The following is a 21,318-nucleotide window of genomic DNA, read 5'->3' as shown; positions in this document are numbered from 1 at the left end:
TACATAGCCAGGGTTACAGTGTGTGTGTGTGTGGGAGGGGGGTCCTCTGGTAACCACGAGAGTTTGACTTCCCTACTCACATCTGTATTGCAGCGTGCCTTGCCAGACAGCAGTAGGTACCATTTTTATGATGGTCTTTGGTATGACCTGACCATGAGTAGAACTCACGCTAACCACCAGGCCAACTCACAGTCGTGGTATTTTAGAACTAGTTAATTTATTTAACTAACTTATTTTCTTCACCTAGGGATTTTTATCATTATATGAATAAAAGGGGGGCAGCACGGTGGTGTAGTGGTTAGCGCTGTCGCCTCACAGCAAGAAGGTCCTGGGTTCGAGCCCCGGGGCCGGCGAGGGCCTTTCTGTGTGGAGTTTGCATGTTCTCCCCGTGTCCGCGTGGGTTTCCTCCGGGTGCTCCGGTTTCCCCCACAGTCCAAAGACATGCAGGTTAGGTTAACTGGTGACTCTAAATTGAGCGTAGGTGTGAATGTGAGTGTGAATGGTTGTCTGTGTCTATGTGTCAGCCCTGTGATGACCTGGCGACTTGTCCAGGGTGTACCACGCCTTTCGCCTGTAGTCAGCTGGGATAGGCGCCAGCTTGCCTGCGACCCTGTAGAAGGATAAAGCGGCTAGAGATGATGAGATGAGATGAATAAAAGGAAAATGCATGGAATTCTGTAGGCCTACATGATGATGTCGTGTAAACACTGCACTTTTTGTTTATTTGTTGATTACAGCCAAAAGGGGACAGTAGGGGAACACTATTGCTTCTTAGGCTGTTCTATCCAACGCCCCTAGTGATTTGTTGTCTTTGTCCTTTTTTCTTATGTTCTTCTGTGCCAGTTTTTGATGTCTTGCTGCAAAACCAATTGCCCTCTGGGGACAATAAAGTTGAAGTAGCTAAACTTTTCTCCATATTGATGAAATTGATTGGCAGATTTACGGTCATTATAATCATTAATTTATTTAACCATCAATGTGACCTGAGGAAGTTGTGAGATCTCAGAAAGAAGAGAACACACACACACAGAGCTCCAACCTCACCACCCTGTTCCAATTACTGTCGAGCACATATTGATTAAATAGACACTCTAAGAAAATGAGAAGTTATTTTTGGCAGCAACGGAGTAAAAAAAAAAGTAAAAGAGAATGAGCTGGAGAGTGAGTGTGAAGGCTTATCTGATTTATACAGTCACCTTTCTCATTAGTCCCTCTCTATTTCTACACACTACACTCATCGCTGACACGTCTAAAATTAGGAAAGGTGTCATCAGGGTCGCTCTTTCAGGTGTCTTCAGTTCTCTTACACTAATAAGATCTAAAATAAGCCATGTGACGGGCTGTGCTCTGGGGCGCTGTGCTGATTTGGGTGGCATGTGATCCTACTGCGTGTCGGTGTCGAAACACGACTTCAACTTTGATGCATTTTGAATTTTGATAGCTCTAAAAAAAAAAAAAAAATAGGAAAATGAAACTCTTGATGCACCAGATTGCATTTCAGAGTGACAAATCTTATATAAGGAATTAAATTAATCATATAATAAATTACTTATTACTAACATTAGAAATTCCAATAATTTCTTTTTTTTAAGTGCCAAAAATGACAATGATTGAGATGTTTGAGTCTAAATCAGATGTCCTTCTGACATGAGAGAGAGAGAGAGAAAAGGAGAGACAGAAAGAGAGAGAGAGATACAAACAGAGAGACAGACAGACAGACAGACATACAGACAGAGAGATGTAAACAGAGAGAGAGAAAGACAGAGAGAAAAAGCCAGACAGAAAGAGAAAGAGACAGGGAGGGAGAGTTAGAGAGAGAGAGAGACAGACAGACAGAGAGACAGATGAAAAGAGAGACAGATGGGGAGACAGGCAGAAAGTGACACAGAGAGAAAGAAAAAGAGACAGGGAGAGAGATAGAGAGAGAGACTGACAGGGAGAGACAGGTAGACAGACAGAAAGAGAGAATGAGAGAGCAAGAGAGAGAAGGAGAGACAGGGAGACAGATAGAGAGAGAGAAAGATGGGGAGACAGATGGAAAGAGAGACAGACAGACAGGCAGAGACATAGAGATATAAACAGAGAGAGAGAGAGACAGACAGAGAGAAAAGTGAGACAGAAAGAGACAAGGAAGGAGAGAGAGACAGACAGACAGAGAGACAGATGGAAAAAGAGACAGATGGGGAGACAGACAGAAAGAGAGAGAGATATACAAACAGAAAGCGAGACAGAGAGAAAGAAAATGAGACAGAGAGAGAGAGACTGACAGGGAGAGATGGGAGACAGAGAGAGAATGAGAGAGCGAGAGACAGAGAGGGAAATGGGGGGAGAGATGGGGAGACAGACAGAAAGAGAGACAGACAGACAGACAGAGAGATATAAACAGAGAGAGAGAGACAGACAGACAGAAAAGTGAGACAGAAAGAGACAGGGAGGGAGAGAGAGAGAGACAGACAGGCATACAGAGAGACAGATGGAGAGACAGATGGGAGACAGACAGAAAGAGAGAGAGAGAAAGAACAAGAGACAGAGAGAGACTGACAGGGAGAGATGGGGAGACAGACAAAGAGAGAATGAGAGAGAGAGAGGGAGAGACAGGGAGACAGACAGAGAGAGAGAGAGATGGGGAGACAGACAGAAAGAGAGACAGGCAGACAGAGACAGAGAGATATAAACAGAGAGAGAGAGAGAGACAGAGAAAAAGTGAGACAGAAAGAGAAAGAGACAGGGAGGGAGAGAGAGACAGACAGATGGAAAGAGAGACAGATGGGGAGACAGACAGAGAGAGATATACAAACAAAGCAAGACAGAGAGAAAGCGAAAGAGACAGGGAGAGAGACTGACATACAGAAAGACAGATGGAAAGAGAGACAGATGGGGAGACAGACAGAGAGAGAGATATACAAACAAAGTGAGACAGAGAGAAAGCGAAAGAGACAGGGAGAGAGACAGAGAGACTGACAGGGAGAAATGGGGAGACAGACAAAAAGAGAGAATGAGAGAGCAAGAGAGAGAGAGGGAGAAATGGGGAGAGAGAGATGGGGAGACAGACAGAAAGAGAGACAGACAGACAGAGACAGAGAGATATAAACAGAGAGAGAGAGACAGACAGACAGAGAGAAAAAGTGAGACAGAAAGAGAAAGAGACAGGGAGGGAGAGAGAGAGACAGACAGGCATACAGAGAGACAGATGGAAAGAGAGACAGATGGGGAGACAGACAGAAAGAGAGAGAGAAAGAAAAAGAGACAGAGAGAGACTGACAGGGAGAGATGGGGAGACAGACAAAGAGAGAATGAGAGAGCGAGAGAGAGAGGGAGAGACGGGGAGACAGACAGAGAGAGAGATGGGGAGACAGAAAGAGAGACAGACAGACAGAGACAGAGAGATATAAACAGAGAGAGAGAGAGACAGAGAGAGAGACAGAGAGAAAAAGTGAGACAGAAAGAGACAGGGAGGGAGAGAGAGACAGACAGACATACAGAGAGACAGATGGAAAGAGAGACAGATGGGGAGACAGACAGAGAGAGAGAGATATAGAAACAAAGCGAGACAGAGAGAAAGCGAAAGAGACAGGGAGAGAGAGAGACTGACAGGGAGAAACAGGGAGACAGACAGAAAGAGAGAATGAGAGAGCAAGAGAGAGAGAGAGAAAGAGACTGACAGGGAGAGACGGGGAGACAGAAAGAGATACAGACAGAGAAAACAGACAAACAGAAAAAGAGAGAGAGAGAGAGAGAGAGAGAGAGAGAGAGAGAAAGAGTCTCAGCACATTGTGTTTCTGTCTCTCCAAAGGTTAAAGGATCAGCAGTGAATTGTTCTGTTCTTTTATATTCCTGACATCAGTAAGATCTGAGGTCTGTGAAGCTGATCTACAGTCAGTATGTCTAACGTTTGAGAGCAGTGAGGCTGATCTTTGAGGTCTGTGAATATGATTTCAGGTCAGTGGTCTGAACTTTGAGGTCAGTGAGGCTGATCTCAGCTTAATCAGGCTAATCTTTGAGGTCACTGAGGTAAATCTCAGCTTCACTGTCATAAAATAAAGTACATTATTCTATCCACATTCACTGGATATGAGCAATCGCATGCTCTGATTGGCTACTCTCCTACCAGGATATCAGCTCATATACCGTGAGTAGAGAAAAACAAAATGGCAGAGCGTGTTGCTGAACCAACCAAGGATGAAATAAAAACTCTACTCAAAAACAAAACCCTAAAAAATACAAAAAAAGCAACAAAATATAGAATAAAGGTATTTGATGGTCAGAACGTATCTTTTAAATTATTTTTCAAGAATTATTATTATTATCACATTTTCACAAATTGCTCCTGTCATTTCACCGGTTTGTTTACATTCGAAGTGGAAATTATTTTGTCAGACATTTTGTATAAAGTTTTATTTATCGAATTTGCAAAAAATAAAAATGCTCTGTTTCTCAAAATCTAGTGAATGTGGATCGAATAAAACAGTTATTCCACTCAGTCTCATTGTGCATGGCTTCTAGCCAACTCAGTGCTATGTGACTCGTCGCCGATCAGCTCATGTACAACTCGATTTTGTGGAATAACTGTAAAATATTGTACTTTTAGCAGTACAGTGGCTTGTCACTGGATCAGTTCCCTCTAAGGTGCTTATTTGTACCCTTTGTATACTGCTTGGGAACATATAAGTACCTTTTTGGCCCTTAAAAGGTACACATAGCTACCGTGAGGCTCAATAATGAGCCCTAGAGGGTATAATAGTGTTGTTTGTATCTTGGGAGACAGAAATGGACTCCTACTGTACCCCTATTACTGACAGTGTTATTAAAACTGATTTTTGAGGCCTGTGCTGCTGATCTCAGGTCTATAAAGTAGATATAAGTTGTTCTGACTGAGCTATGAGCTCAGCGAGGTAGATATATGGTTACTGATGCTGATATTTTAGGTCAGTGAGAGTGATCTTTGATGCCTGTGAGGCTGATCTCAGGTCTGTGAGGCTGGTCTTAGGTTAGTAAGACAGATATAGGGCTCCCGAGACTGATCTTTGAGGTTTATGGGTCAGTGATATTGATTTTTTTTTAATGTTAGTGAAACTAATCTTTGAGATCTGTGAGGCTGATCTTTGAGGTCAGTGAGATAAACATACATAAGGTTAAGGAATGAGGCTGATCTTTGAGGTCGGTGAGGTAGATATACATGGGGTTAAGGAATGAGGCTGATCTTTGAGGTCAGTGAGGTAGATATACATAAGGTTAAGGAATGAGGCTGATCTTTGAGGTCAGTGAGGTAGATATACATGGGGTTAAGGAATGAGGCTGATCTTTGAGGTCAGTGAGGTAGATATACATGGGGTTAAGGAATGAGGCTGATCTTTGAGGTCAGTGAAGTAGATATACATGGTGTTAAGGAATGAGGCTGATCTTTGAGGTCAGTGAGGTAGATATGCATGAGGTTAAGGAATGAGACTGATCTTTGAGGTCAGTGAGGTAGATATACATGGGGTTAAGGAATGAGGCTGATCTTTGAGGTCAGTGAGGTAGATATACATAAAGTTAAGGAATGAGGCTGATCTTTGAGGTCAGTGAGTCTGATCTCAGCTCCGTGGCACTGATCTGAGGTCAGGCAGATCTGAGGTCTTGGAGACTAATTAATATCAATAGATCTGGTCAGTGATCAGTGAGAATATCACTGAGGCTCAATAGGTCAGCGAGGCTGGTTGTTAATCCCACTGAGGCAGGTCTGAGGTTACTGTAACCGATCTAATAAACAGTTATTCCACAAAATCGAGTCACACATGAGCTGCTTGCCGATGAGGCGCGTAGCACCGAGTTGCCTATAAGCCATGTACGATAAGATTGAGTGGAATAACTGTTTTATTTGGGTGGCATGGTGGTGTAGTGATTAGCGCTGTCGCCTCACAGCAAGAAAGTCCTGGGTTTGAGCCCAGTGGCCGGCGAGAGCCTTTCTGTGTGGAGTTTGCATGTTCTCCCTGTGTCTGCATAGGTTTTGGGTTTCCTCCGGGTGCTCCGGTTTCCCCCACAGTCCAAAGACATGCAGGTTAGGATAATTGGTGGCTCTAAATTGACCGTAGGTGTGAATGTGAGTGTGAATGGCCGTTTGTCTCTGTGTCAGCCCTGTGATAACCTGGCGACTTGTCCAGGGTGAACCCCGTCTCTCGTCCATAGTCAGCTGGGATAGACTCCAGCTAGGACAGGATAAGCAGCTACAGATGATGGATGGATGGAACTGTTTTATTCTATCCACATTCACTGGATTTTGAGAAACAGAGCATTATTTTCATTTTTATTTTTTGCAAATTTGAAAAAAAAAAACCTTTATAAAAAAATGTCCGACAAAATCATTTCTGCTTAGTCAGCCTTCTTAAAAACCTATCGGTGGCTGTACAAATTGACTTTAGCATTGTTTTTCTTGTAGAAAGTGACGTCTTGCCAAGGAATAGAATAGCTTTATACATTTATTTAATTCTTCCTTGGACATTTCAGTTCTGTAATTTTCAAACTTCTTTGAGCTTTGAAACAGTCTAAAAAATGTCAATAAATGTTAATGCTTAAAGACGAAGAATGTAAACAAGCCAGCAAAACGACAGGAGCAATTTGTGAAATATGCAATAATAATAATAATAATAATAATAATAATAACAACAAACAACAATAATTCTTGAAAAAAAGATACGCTCTTACCATCAAATACTTTTATTCCATATTTTGTTGCTTTTTTCTGTATTTTTTTAGGGTTTTGTTTTCAAATAGAGTTTTTATTTCGTCTTCGGCTGGTTCAGCAACACGCTCCGCCATTTTGTTTTTCTCTACTCACGTTATATGAGCTGATATCCTAGTAGTATACTAGTCAATCAGAGTGTGTGATTGCTCATAGCCAGTGAATGTGGATAGAATAATGTGGGTTTGGAACGCTCTTTGATCCCATCCCACTCACCCTCTCTCCATCCAACAGCAGGTGGACTCGAAAGATGACTCGGTCCTCCAGCGAAACCTCCTCATTTCTGTAGAGGATCTGAAATATCCGACCAAACACAACCTCATCGTAAACGCCGGCCTTTGTGAAACTGCATTCACCTACAGGAAGAGAGATAAAGGGATCGAGTCAGGACGTATACAATATTAAAGATGGAAAAAATAATTCAATTCAGACTTTTGTTTGAAAGAATCGAAAAGAATCGAGATTTTCGGGATAATGTGAATAAGTTTGGTGTTGTGGTTGAAGGTAAGTCAAGGTTGAGATGTCAGACAGAACTGAGACTCATAGTCTAGTGGAAAAGGCTCTGTAAAGCCTGGTTAGTTAACTAGCTTCAACTGAAGAAGATCCAGGAATCATCAGTGTGTTTGTACAGGGATAAATACAGTGGTGCTTGAAAGTTTGTGAACCCTTTCAAATGTTCTATATTTCTGCATAAATGTGACCTAAAACATCATCAGATTTTCACACAAGTCCTAAAAGTAGATAGAGAGAACCCAGTTAAACAAATGAGACAAAATATTATACTTGGCCATTTATTTATTGAAGAAAATGATCCAATATTACATATCTGTGAAAGGCAAAAGTATGTGAACCTCTAGGATTAGCAGTTAATTTGAAGGTGAAATTAGAGTCAGGTGTTTTCAATCAATGGGATGACAATCAGGTGTGAGTGGGCACCCTGTTTTATTTAAAGAACAGGGATCTATCAAAGTCTGAGCTTCACAACACATGTTTGTGGAAGTGTATCATGGCACGAACAAAGGAGATTTCTGAGGACCTCAGAAAAAGCGTTGTTGATGCTCATCAGGCTGGAAAAGGTTACAAAACCATCTCTAAAGAGTTTGGAGTCCACCAATCCACAGTCAGACTGTGTACAAACAGAAGAAATTCAAGACCATTGTTACCCTCCCCAGGAGTGGTTAACCAACAAAGATCACTCCAAGAGCAAGGCGTGTAATAGTCGGCGAGGTCACAAAGGACCCCAGGGTAACTTCTAAGCAACTGAAGGCCTCTCTCACATTGGCTAATGTTAATGTTCATGAGTCCACCATTAGGAGAAAATTGAACAACAATGGTGTGCATGGCAGGGTTGCAAGGAGAAAGCCACTGCTCTCCAAAAAGAACATTGCTGCTCACCTGCAGTTTGTGAAAGATCATGTGGACAAGCCAGAAGGCTACTGGAAAAATGTTTTGTGGACGGATGAGACCAAAATAGAACTTTTTGGTTTAAATGAGAAGCGTTATGTTTGGAGAAAGGAAAACACTGCATTCCAGCATAAGAACCTTATCCCATCTGTGAAACATGACTTGGGCCTGTTTTGCTGCATCTGGGCCAGGATGACTTGCCATCATTGATGGAACAATGAATTCTGAATTATACCAGCGAATTCTAAAGGAAAATGTCAGGACATCTGTCCATGAACTGAATCTCAAGAGAAGGTTGGTCATGCAGCAAGACAACGACCCTAAGCACACAAGTCGTTCTACCAAAGAATGGTTAAAGAAGAATAAAGTTAATGTTTTGGAATGGCCAAGTCAAAGTCCTGACCTTAATCCAATGGAAATGTTGTGGAAGGATCTGAAGCGAGCAGTTCATGTGAGGAAACCCACCAACATCCCAGAGATGAAGCTGTTCTGTACGGAGGAATGGGCTAAAATTCCTCCAAGCCGGTGTGCAGGACTGATCAACAGTTACCAGAAACATTTAGTTGCAGTTATTGCTGCACAAGGGGGTCACACCAGATACTGAAAGCAAAGGTTCACATACTTTTGCCACTCACAGATATGTAATATTGGATCGTTTTCCTCAATAAATAAATGACCAAGTATAATATTTTTGTCTCATTTGTTTAACTGGGTTCTCTTTATCTACTTTTAGGACTTGTGTGAAAATCTGATGATGTTTTGGGTCATATTTATGCAGAAATATAGAAAATTCTAAAGGGTTCACAAACTTTCAAGCACCACTGTAAATTGGCTGGTGATGACGTGTGTTCTCCATGGCAGATGATGTGAAGAAGATCCTCTAACAATAGAGCTGTGATTAAGAAAATGTCTCCAGTACATCCTGCTGACGTCAATCAGTTTGATCTGGAAAACAAACTCACATAAACACATCCATTCCTTTTATTCTGTCCATTAGTATGTTTTATTTATGCTATGTTTCTCCATTGCTGTTAGCATATATATTTGCACCTTTCCTGCGAGTTTAGCATCATCCTGCTCCATCCTCTTGGCATTAAACTGGAAAACTGTACAGTGTAAACCTGAATGAACTCAATAATTTGAGCCTGTTAGCATTCTGACTGATCAAAACACAACACACACTCACACACTCATCCAATTACGTTACAGCTGCTTAAAGGATCAGACCATTAAACATCCTTCATACTTTATATTAACATTGTGTACAATGAGGTCATTATAACAAGTATGTGATGAATAATATTTGATATATTATTCCAAAATGTATCACTCTATGAATAAATTGTTTCTCGACTCTCTCCATTCATCTCTGTTGAAAACTCCTGAATTTGCTCCCACTTGTGCCCGAGCTGAAGCTTTGCCCTTCACAGGACTGCAGCCTGACATCACTTCTGAATGCAGTGTTACAGAATCAGCGTGTTTTAGTGTGAATGGGCGACATGTTTGTTCATATTTTGTGAGAATCTGATATACGGAGAGGAAGTGTTCTTCTGCAGCTGAAAATCACAGCTACGCGTTTGACTTTAATGAAAAGCAGCACTGTTGGTGCTATTGTTCTGCATTAGATTAGGTTGATGGAGGGGGGGAGAGCAAGAGAGAGACAGACAGGGATAGAAAGAAAGAGAGAGACAAAGAGAAAAAGAGAGACAGAAAGAGAGACAGAGACAGGGGGAGAGAAAGGGAGAAAGAGAGCGAGAGAGAGAGACAGACAGGGAGAGGCAGACAAAGAGACAAAGAGAGAATGAGAGAGAGAGAGAGAGAGAGAGAGAGAGAGACAGAGAGATACAAACAGAGAGAGAGACAGTGAGAGAGAGAGAGACAGACAGACAGGGAGAGACAGAGAGACAGACCAAAAGAGATACAGACAGAGAAGATAGACAAACAGAAAAAGAGAGACAGAGAAAAAGAGAGACAGAAAGAGAGACAGAGACAGGGGAGAAAGGGAGAAAGAGAGAGAGAGACAGACAAGGAGAGGCAGTCAGAGAGAAAGAGACAGAAAGAGAGAATGAGAGAGAGAGACAGACAGACAGACAGACAGACAGACAGACAGACAGGGAGAGACAGAGAGATACAAACAGAGACAGACAGACAGGGAGAGACAGAGAGATACAAACAGAGAGAGACAGAGAGACAGGGAGACAGACTGAAAGGGATACAGACAGAGAAGATACTGTAGACAAACAGAAAAAGAGAGACAGAGAAAAAGAGAGACAGAGACGGGGAGAAAGAGAGAGAGAGAGAGAGAGACAGACAAGGAGAGGCAGACAGAGAGAAAGAGACAGAAAGAGAGAATGAGAGAGAGACAGAGAGAGAGAGAGAGAGAGAGAGAGAGAGAGAGACAGACAGACAGACAGACAGACAGACAGGGAGAGACAGAGAGATACAAACAGAGAGAGAGACAGGGAGACAGACCGAAAGAGATACAGACAGAGAAGATAGACAAACAGAAAAAGAGAGACAGAGAATGAAAGAGAGATAAAAACAGAGAGTCTCAGCACATTGTGTTTCTGTCTCTCCAAAGGTTAAAGGATCAGCAGTGAATTGTTCTGTTCTTTCCAACACATGCTGAGACCAGAACTCATCTTCCACGCCTTTCTTTCTCTCCTCGCTATGATTCCTCTCTCTCTCTCTCTCTCTCTCTCTCTCTCGCGTGCTCTCTCTAATAGCAGTAATAAAAAATAATGACTTCTATACCACAACTCTGTCTAATTCTGAATTCTGATTGGTCAGAAGTTGTTGATTAATTTTCTGTATCATCATCTCTAACAGCTTTCTATAAATGTGCTTCTTCTAATCTGTTATTGTTTCTATAGTAACAGCTCATTCACAGGGACTTATTTCGCATTGAACAGAAGGAGTCTCCAGTGTCAGGGCTTTGTAACAGTCAGAGGTAAAGCTGGAACATCGTTTACACTCTGCCGTTTCTCAGTAACAGGACGAGGTCCTTTTTTGCCTTATTAACTTCAGGAAAGACAAGGGGGTGCTTAAGGGGTGCTACGGCTATCCTTGGGGTATCTACAGTACCCCAAGCCCCTCCCTGGCACCACCCACTGCTATAACACAAGTGAGCACTTGTATAGCAGAAGTTTTCCAACATTCCATGTAACAACAAATGGCACGATTTTTTGATCGGTAATGAATGCTATTATAGGAAAATTATCAGCTTTGGTGTGGTTACAGGAACTCTGCTTCATCACACCACCCCGTGATCGATTACTTTACTATAAGTGCACACGCCCAAGTGATTCCTGTTTTACATAGACTTAGATTATTCTGAATATTTCAGTGACTTATATTATCCTAGTTAGTCTCATATTATTCATAACTGAACCGGATATTTAGAGAGATCGAGTGACTAGGCCTGGGAACTTCTCTGCTGTCGGAACCACACTTCCTGATCCTGAAGGATCGTGTCTGATCTGTGCGTGAGACAGTGAGGATCCGATTTTATTCACACACAAAAAAACTCAGCGGAGACCAGGCACTCGTTCACACCAGACTCCTGTTTTCACTAAAGAGCCATGAGACAAAAAGGAAAGTGTGCACTTTCCCTGGAAAAAAATCTTTACAAACAGCAAACACTGCCACTGTGCATGCTGTTTTACAGCCCGCTTCACCGCATCCTTATTAAGTGCATCCATGCTGATTGGATCTGCAGGAGAGCTAACGGCAGAAAGATTATTGCAGACTGAGCTGCATGCTAGCACAGAGCAGGAAAAAAACATAAACATTCACAACAGACAGAGGAACAGAGAGAGAGAATAAAACTACAGAGAGAGAGAGAGAGAGATGCTGAGCGATGACTGAGATCAGAAGCTGACCTGAAACTGGATGAGATTAGAGAGAAAGGACAAATGGAAGTCAGATCATAGAATGAAGCGGATTTAGTGAAAGACGGGACGTGAGATGAGGTGGTTTCTGAGATTTATGAAAGACACATTAAAACTCTTCAACAGGACACAATGTAAAGCTGAGTCAATAAGATATGGCAGTGTTTCTCAATCCTGGGCCTGGAGCCTCTCCTGTCCTGGATATCTTCTATCTATCGATCCAAACCCACCTGATTGAAATTAAAATGCTCTCGGTTAAATCAGATGTGCTCAGCTGATCAAAAGTGTCACTGAGCAGGTAATCAGGTACGTCAAGCAGGAAAAGATGGAATACGTGCAGAGCAGGGCATGGCATAGGTAGAGGGATTGAGAATCAGTGAGATGTGAAACAGAGGCCACACCTCCATCACTGTGACTGGCAGGTACAAAGACCACGCCTCCATCACTGTGACTGACATGTACAATGGCCACACCTCCATCACTGTGACTGATAGGTACAATGGCCATGCCTTTATCATTGTGACTGACAGGTACAATGGCCACACCTTTATCACTGTGACTAATAGGTACAATGGCCACGCCTCCATTCCTGTAACTGACAGATATAATGACCATGTCTCCATCACTGTGACTGATAGGTACAATGGCCATGCCTTTATCATTGTGACTGACAGGTACAATGGCCACACCTTTATCACTGTGACTAATAGGTACAATGGCCACGCCTCCATTCCTGTAACTGACAGATATAATGACCATGTCTCCATCACTGTGACTGACACGTATAATGGCCACGCCTCCATTCCTGTAACTGACAGGTACAATGACCACGCCTCCATCACTGACTGACAGGTACAATGACCACACCTTTATCACTGTGACTAATAGGTACAATGGCCACGCCTCCATTCCTGTAACTGACAGATATAATGACCATGTCTCCATCACTGTGACTGACACGTATAATGGCCACGCCTCCATTCCTGTAACTGACAGGTACAATGACCATGCCTCCATAACTGTGACTGACAGGTACAATGGCCACACTTTTTTTTTTTTCTACAGAGGCCACACCTCCATCACTGTGACTGACATGTACAATGGCCACATCTTTTTTTCTACAGAGGCCACACCTCCATCACTGTGACTGACAGGTACAATGGCCACACCTCCATCACTGTGACTGACAGGTACAATGGCCACGCCTTTATCACTGTGACTGACAGGTACAATGACCACGCCTCCATCACTGACTGACAGGTACAATGACCACACCTTTATCACTGTGACTAATAGGTACAATGGCCACGCCTCCATTCCTGTAACTGACAGATATAATGACCATGTCTCCATCACTGTGACTGACACGTATAATGGCCACGCCTCCATTCCTGTAACTGACAGGTACAATGACCACGCCTCCATAACTGTGACTGACAGGTACAATGGCCACACTTTTTTTTTTCTACAGAGGCCACACCTCCATCACTGTGACTGACATGTACAATGGCCACATCTTTTTTTCTACAGAGGCCACACCTCCATCACTGTGACTGACAGATACAATGGCCACACCTCCATCACTGTGACTGACAGGTACAATGGCCACACCTCCATCACTGTGACTGACAGGTACAATGGCCACGCCTTTATCACTGTGACTGACAGGTACAATGACCACGCCTCCATCACTGACTGACAGGTACAATGACCACACCTTTATCACTGTGACTAATAGGTACAATGGCCACGCCTCCATTCCTGTAACTGACAGATATAATGACCATGTCTCCATCACTGTGACTGACACGTATAATGGCCACGCCTCCATTCCTGTAACTGACAGGTACAATGACCACGCCTCCATAACTGTGACTGACAGGTACAATGGCCACACTTTTTTTTTTCTACAGAGGCCACACCTCCATCACTGTGACTGACATGTACAATGGCCACATCTTTTTTTCTACAGAGGCCACACCTCCATCACTGTGACTGACATGTACAATGGCCACACCTCCATCACTGTGACTGACAGGTACAATGGCCACACCTCCATCACTGTGACTGACAGGTACAATGGCCACGCCTTTATCACTGTGACTGACAGGTACAATGACCACGCCTCCATCACTGACTGACAGGTACAATGACCACACCTTTATCACTGTGACTAATAGGTACAATGGCCACGCCTCCATTCCTGTAACTGACAGATATAATGACCATGTCTCCATCACTGTGACTGACACGTATAATGGCCACGCCTCCATTCCTGTAACTGACAGGTACAATGACCACGCCTCCATAACTGTGACTGACAGGTACAATGGCCACACTTTTTTTTTTTCTACAGAGGCCACACCTCCATCACTGTGACTGACATGTACAATGGCCACATCTTTTTTTCGACAGAGGCCACGCCTCCTTCACTGGGACTGACAGGTACAGTATGCATGTGTTACTGAACTCCTAATTGTGTGTGTCTCAGATGTGCTCATTTTTTGTCCCCTAAACACACACCTTCACAGGTGTAATAACACATGGGAGAGTGCAGATAATATACAGGACCAGCTTTGTGTGTGTGTGTGTGTGTGTGTGTGTGTGTGTGTGTGTGTGTGTGTGTGTATGTGATAGAGAGACAGAGAGAGAGAGAGAGGTAGGTTCTGTGAGGTGATAGTCTTTCATTCTCTCTCTCTCTCTCTCTCTCTCTCACACACACACACACACACACACACACACACACACACACAAAGGCTGAACACAGCTAGATTACTATTTATAACTTTACAGTATGCCCTGATCCTGAGAGAACATGAGTACAAGATAGATAGATAGATAGATAGATAGATAGATAGATAGATAGATAGATAGATAGATAGATCTTACCTGTGTGTCCAGGTGTTGTGGTTATAAGCCTGTGTGGAACATGTGGCGACACTCTCAGCCCCGCCCTCACCTGATAGAACCTGCAGCCAATCAGAGAATGAGGGAGTTATTACAGCATCACCTTACTCACTATTGGCGACTCAGTGCTACTCTGCAGTGGTGATGTCTGTGATGGTGCTTCTCTGCCTGTTTATTAGATACATTAGCTGTATAACTAATAGACTGACAGCTCTGGGGGGTTTGTTCTCTGAATTATAGAGTGAGTGAGTGATATCCTGTTAACTCATGCAGAGAAAATGTAACAGTTAGTCACGTGATATGATATAAAGTTCTCCATTTACAGTTCCTTTTGAGTAAGTTCTGCATTAATTCACTTTCTTAACTTCCCAAGGCTGCTGCATTAAAAGCATGCAAGTCTGATCACTGGTTAAATACTAATTGTCAGTGTCTGAAAATAAAACAGTACCCTGAATAGTAAATGCAAACTACATTCTTTTTTTTTTTAATAATACAAAATAAGACCAGAATAAAAAGAAAAATAGAAGGCCACACCTCCTGACTGGGTCTGATGGTTAAAGGAAATACGAGGCCACACCATCTTACAGTGACTGACAGATACAGAGGCCACACCTCCTTTACTAAAACTGACAGTTAAGGACACACCTCCTTCACTGAGACTGACAGGTACAGAGGCCACACCTCCTTCACTGAGACTGACAGGTACAGAGGCCACGCCTCCTTTACTAAAACTGACAGGTACAGAGGCCACGCCTCCTTCACTGAGACTGACAGTTACAGAGGCCACCCCTCTTTCACTGAGACTGACAGGTACAGAGGCCACACCTCCTTCACTGAGACTGACAGGTACAGAGGCCACGCCTCCTTTACTAAAACTGACAGGTACAGAGGCCACACCTCCTTCACTGAGACTGACAGTTACAGAGGCCACACCTCTTTCACTGAGACTGACAGGTACAGAGGCCACACCTCCTTCATTGAGACTGGTAGGTACCGTACAGATGCCACGCCTCCTTCACTGAGACTGACAGGTACAGAGGCCACGCCTCCTTCACCGAGACTGACAGGTACAGAGGCCATGCCTCCTTCACCGAGACTGATAGGTACAGAGGCCACGCCTCCTTCACTGAGACTGACAGGTACAGAGGCCACGCCTCCTTTACTAAAACTGACAGGTACAGAGGCCACACCTCCTTCACTGAGACTGACAGTTACAGAGGCCACACCTCTTTCACTGAGACTGACAGGTACAGAGGCCACACCTCCTTCATTGAGACTGGTAGGTACCGTACAGATGCCACGCCTCCTTCACTGAGACTGACAGGTACAGAGGCCACGCCTCCTTCACCGAGACTGATAGGTACAGAGGCCATGCCTCCTTCACCGAGACTGATAGGTACAGAGGCCACGCCTCCTTCACTGAGACTGACAGGTACAGAGGCCACGCCTCCTTTACTAAAACTGAAAGGTACAAAAGTCACACCTTCTTCACTGAGACTGACAGGTACAGATGCCACACCTCCTTCACTGAGACTGACAGGTACAGAGGCCACATCTCTGTCACTGAGACTGACAGGTACAGAGGCCACGCCTCCTTCACTGAGACTGACAGGTACAGAGGCCACGCCTCCTTCACTGAGACTGACAGGTACAGATGCCACACCTCCTTCACTGAGACTGACAGGTACAGAGGCCACACCTCCTTCACTGAGACTGACAGGTACAGAGGCCACATCTCAGTCACTGAGACTGACAGGTACAGAGGCCACACCTCCTTCACTGAGACTGACAGGTACAGAGGCCACGCCTCCTTCACTGCGACTGACAGGTACAGAGGCCACACCTCCTTCACTGAGACTGACAGGTACAGAGGCCACACCTCCTTCACTGAGACTGACAGGTACAGAGGCCACATCTCTGTCACTGAGACTGACAGGTACAGAGGCCACGCCTCCTTCACTGAGACTGACAGGTACAGAGGCCACGCCTCCTTCACTGAGACTGACAGGTACAGAGGCCACACCTCCTTCAGTGAGACTGACAGGTACAGATGCCACGCCTCCTTCACTGAGACTGATAGGTACAGAGGCCACACCTCCTTCACTGAGACTGACAGGTACAGAGGCCACACCTCCTTCACTGAGACTGACAGGTACAGAGGCCACACCTCCTTCACTGAGACTGACAGGTACAGAGGCCACACCTCCTTCACTGAGACTGATAGGTACAGATGCCACGCCTCCTTCACTGAGACTGACAGGTACAGAGGCCACATCTCTGTCACTGAGACTGACAGGTACAGAGGCCACATCTCTGTCACTGAGACTGACAGGTACAGAGGCCACACCTCCTTCACTGAGACTGACAGGTACAGAGGCCACACCTCCTTCAGTGAGACTGACAGGTACAGATGCCACGCCTCCTTCACTGAGACTGATAGGTACAGAGGCCACACCTCCTTCACTGAGACTGACAGGTACAGAGGCCACACCTCCTTCACTGAGACTGACAGGTACAGAGGCCACACCTCCTTCACTGAGACTGACAGGTACAGAGGCCACACCTCCTTCACTGAGACTGATAGGTACAGATGCCACGCCTCCTTCACTGAGACTGACAGGTACAGAGGCCACATCTCTGTCACTGAGACTGACAGGTACAGAGGCCACATCTCTGTCACTGAGACTGACAGGTACAGAGGCCACGCCTCCTTCACTGAGACTGACAGGTACAGAGGCCACACCTCCTTCACTGAGACTGACACTAAACTCAGTGATCTGTACTTGACTCTGTGGGAACAAAGTTGTTTCTCAGCTGAACTCTTTGCCCTTGCATGCTGAGGTAATGTTAATACCCGCCGGGGCAGAATGGTGCGGTCCGGAGTCCGGCCGCCTGAGAGAACAGGAATGTGTTTGTGTTCATCGAGGGAGGGGTCACTTTCCTCCCTGAGTAATGAGTAGGTTTAAATGTGAGAGTATGCAGAAGTGCTCAGGCCATTAGTACAACTTATTCATTTATCGCTCACACCTGTGTGTGTGTATGTGTGTGTGTGTGTGTGTGTGTGGGTACTATATCCTTGAATATTGCATTGAGATCACTGAGTTACTCCTCGTCTTCAGGCTAGGAGGAACTACAGGAATGTTAAATGCCCCGTCTAATGAATTATTTATACGCTGTAGAGAGATTAATCATTTATTCACATTTAGTTGACTGCTTTGCGTCGTTGACTTTCACACACAGAAGTTTGACGTCACTGTGTTTCAAGCAAGCGCCGTTATCTGAGCAGGTACATGGGGAAGAAATGAGTCCAGTGTTGCCATGGTTTCACAAAACGTGTTTGTTTTTGCACATCAGGATTCAGGAAGCGAAACTACAGGAGCACTGAGTTAATCTTTTATCCCACAGCACTGGTGAATCCTGGACTCTGATTGGTTAGAAGGTGATGTGGATTAATTTACCATAACAGCAGCTTTGACAGTCGTGAAGTTCCAAATCACAGGTTTATATTAATACGGTTGTTTCGTTTCTAGTATAGTAACAAACTTAATGTCGTATAAGTGGAATAAAACACAGCACCACACAGCACGCTTAGTTCCTCCTTTATTCACTGCTGTTGTTCTTTCAGAACTCTTCTTTAACCGAATATCACACTTGTGTTTGTTTTTAACACGTTTCACACACCAGATTGGAGTTGATAATGAGCTGATGGGTTGTGTGATAAAGCAGGAACACACACCAATCCGTACTCGGTGCTAGAGCTCATCATGCGTCACTAACAGCCATTTTATACGGAATTAATATCAATTCCTGATTTCAGGACACAGCTTGCAATTAACAAGGCACCACTGAAAGAAATCTCTCGTTCTTTCTTTCCTCGTTCTGTCACATCCCACTGAAGCTGTGGTTATGATGATGCTGTGGCCAGCAGGAATTATCTGCATTGATCTACTTCTATTATCTTTCTTTGGTTCATTAGTTTGTACTTCCTCTGTTTACCAGAAACACAGGGCGAACAAAAAACACTGACACACCGAGCTACACACTATGGCCAGAATTACACTGGGATCTCATCTCATCCCATCATCTCTAGCCGCTTTATCCTGTTCTACAGGGTCGCAGGCGAGCTGGAGCCTATCCCAGCTGACTACGGGCAAAAGGCAGGGTACACCCTGGACAAGTCGCCAGGTCATCACAGGGCTGACACACAGACACAGACAACCATTCACACTCACATTCACACCTACGGTCAATTTAGAGTCACCAGTTAACCTAACCTGCATGTCTTTGGACTGTGGGGGAAACCGGAGCACCCGGAGGAAACCCACGCGGACACGGGGAGAACATGCAAACTCCACACAGAAAGGCCCTCGCCGGCCACGGGGCTCAAACCTGGACATTCTTGCTGTGAAGCGACAGCGCTAACCACTACACCACCGTGCAGCCCAGATGTGATCACTTTGGGGAAAAAAAGCTGAGGGTCACTTTTTTCCATTTTCCTCCCTGTTGAGGTAAACAGTACGGCCCTATGGAAACAGGAAACAGCTGAACGTGAAGGAGGGGCTTTAACTAATTAGCATAATTATGGAACTGCATTACACCAAGATGGCAATGCGCAGAAAACATCGTGACTCTGCATCGACCCTTGGAGAGTTTTGAGTCGCAGGGATGTGATTTGTGGTTGACATTCGCGAATAGATCCATGAAACAAAAGATGAATATTTATATCTTTTCTCTGTTCCTGCTTTTGTGTTCTTGTTTCTTTCACTGTAAGATCAGAACATTAGGTGTATAATAACTCCATACTTGCTACTGTGGAGTCAAGCCCATGCATTCTAAGGCTACGATAGCTAAGTGCTAGCTAGAATGATTTAGTTATCTGTCCAGAAAAACGACACATCATCTAACCTTGCTCTATCTTGCAGCTGCGCTCACGAGGCAGGATTTCCTTTTCTTTTCCACTGACGGGAGAGCCGAGTCCTCCATGTTCACCCACGCCGACTTGTTTTGGTTAAAAGTAGGTCAAACATGTCCCACAGTGGTCACGTGATATTGTTGCTCACTTGCTTCAGCGATCTTCGGAATTGTAAAATGCGGGGCGCTTTTTATCTCGGCAAAACATTTACACACAGGGATAAACGGTGTGTGTGTGTGTGCAGCAGTGAAACATCTCGAAACTCCAACAGCAATAGAAATGGAACATTTTACATACATGTCAACCTATACGGAATGTCCGTATTTTATACGGATTTGATTCAATAAACGTCGTATACGGGCGTATAAATAAAGTTATACGGATTCTTTAAAAAAAACTTCAATATTTATTTAGAGCTATAATCAATTCCCACGATGATAAAAGAACGCATAACATTTACAAACGTACTGTACACCACACACAGCCAGTAAAGAGTCTTAGGAAATCGCGCGTTATTTTGTGGTAGCAAGACTTCGTTCCACTTTTGATCATGCGCACACCGCACTGCGAGAATCCCGCCAACCGGGAAGTCATAGACGCCGGCTTCTGCGTAGAATCATACGTCATCCTCGCCCGAGAATAAAGATGCCTCATTCATGTGCTGCGTTTAACTGTACCAACAGGTTTACTGTCCAAACGAGATCACATGGGATTACTTTTCACAGGTGAGACTGGAAAAATACTTTTCATTGTATTTGGCCATTATAACGTAATTTTACGAACAGATTTTCCTGACTTTGTGGCTAATATGAAGTCTCGCGCGTAATAGCCGCTCGGTGAAACCTGTCTCCAAACAACGAAGTATTTCCTTCGTAACTACGCTGATAACACTTTGTGTTTTTGTCAAACATTGGGGCTTTGTATTCATTCTGAAGGTTTATTGTTATTAATATTGAATAAAACAGTTAGGGATATATCATTGTTGATTATCATTCAAATTTTAGGTAAATTATTTTAATTTGCATCTTATATGGATTTTATAAGGGAAATATGGATTTTGGAGGTTGGTTATACAGGTTTGATTGACCAAAGGTTGACATGTATGCATTTTGCCCAGAATTAATTTGCAGTCAGAACCTTTAATATGAAATTAAATAATGTGAAATCTACACAGGTTAGTAAATTCATGTTGGCTAGCTTGCTAAATTAGCGATGAATATCCTCTTAGAAATCCTGTCTCTAGTTAGATAGAAAATGTGAGAATTTCCCTCTGAAATGAATGAACTGATCTATCTGGCTAGCTAGCTGTAATGTTGTCTCATGTTTGCTAGCTGGACAAAAAACTCTAAGAATTCTGTGAATACAGGAGTATATCTGGATGCCACTGACTTCCTCCTTCCTACTTAAAGACGGCCATTTTAGAGAAAATGTGTCACACTTCTAAAATACACACTGCTTCCAGCTTATAGCTTTTCCAGTCCAGTGTA

The 21,318-nt window shown here is 43.9% G+C and overlaps 1 protein-coding gene across 3 annotated transcripts in view; it reads right to left on the bottom strand.

The window, feature by feature from the left end:
- The window catches only part of fam135b (family with sequence similarity 135 member B), a 139,243-nt gene that overhangs the window by 77,666 nt on the left and 40,259 nt on the right, over positions 1–21,318 (bottom strand). For all 3 annotated transcript variants that reach the window (XM_060915377.1, XM_060915378.1, XM_060915379.1), the window contains 2 exons: positions 14,902–14,981; positions 6,935–7,074 (listed from right to left, as the gene is read on the bottom strand). In XM_060915377.1, coding sequence (XP_060771360.1) covers positions 6,935–7,074; positions 14,902–14,981 — 220 coding nt within the window. The remainder of the gene's footprint in view (positions 1–6,934; positions 7,075–14,901; positions 14,982–21,318) is intronic.

Source organism: Neoarius graeffei, chromosome 2, assembly GCF_027579695.1.
Source record: "Neoarius graeffei isolate fNeoGra1 chromosome 2, fNeoGra1.pri, whole genome shotgun sequence".
In the NCBI taxonomy this organism is placed as follows: Eukaryota; Metazoa; Chordata; class Actinopteri; order Siluriformes; family Ariidae; genus Neoarius; species Neoarius graeffei.
This window is presented reverse-complemented; position numbering and strand designations above follow the sequence as displayed.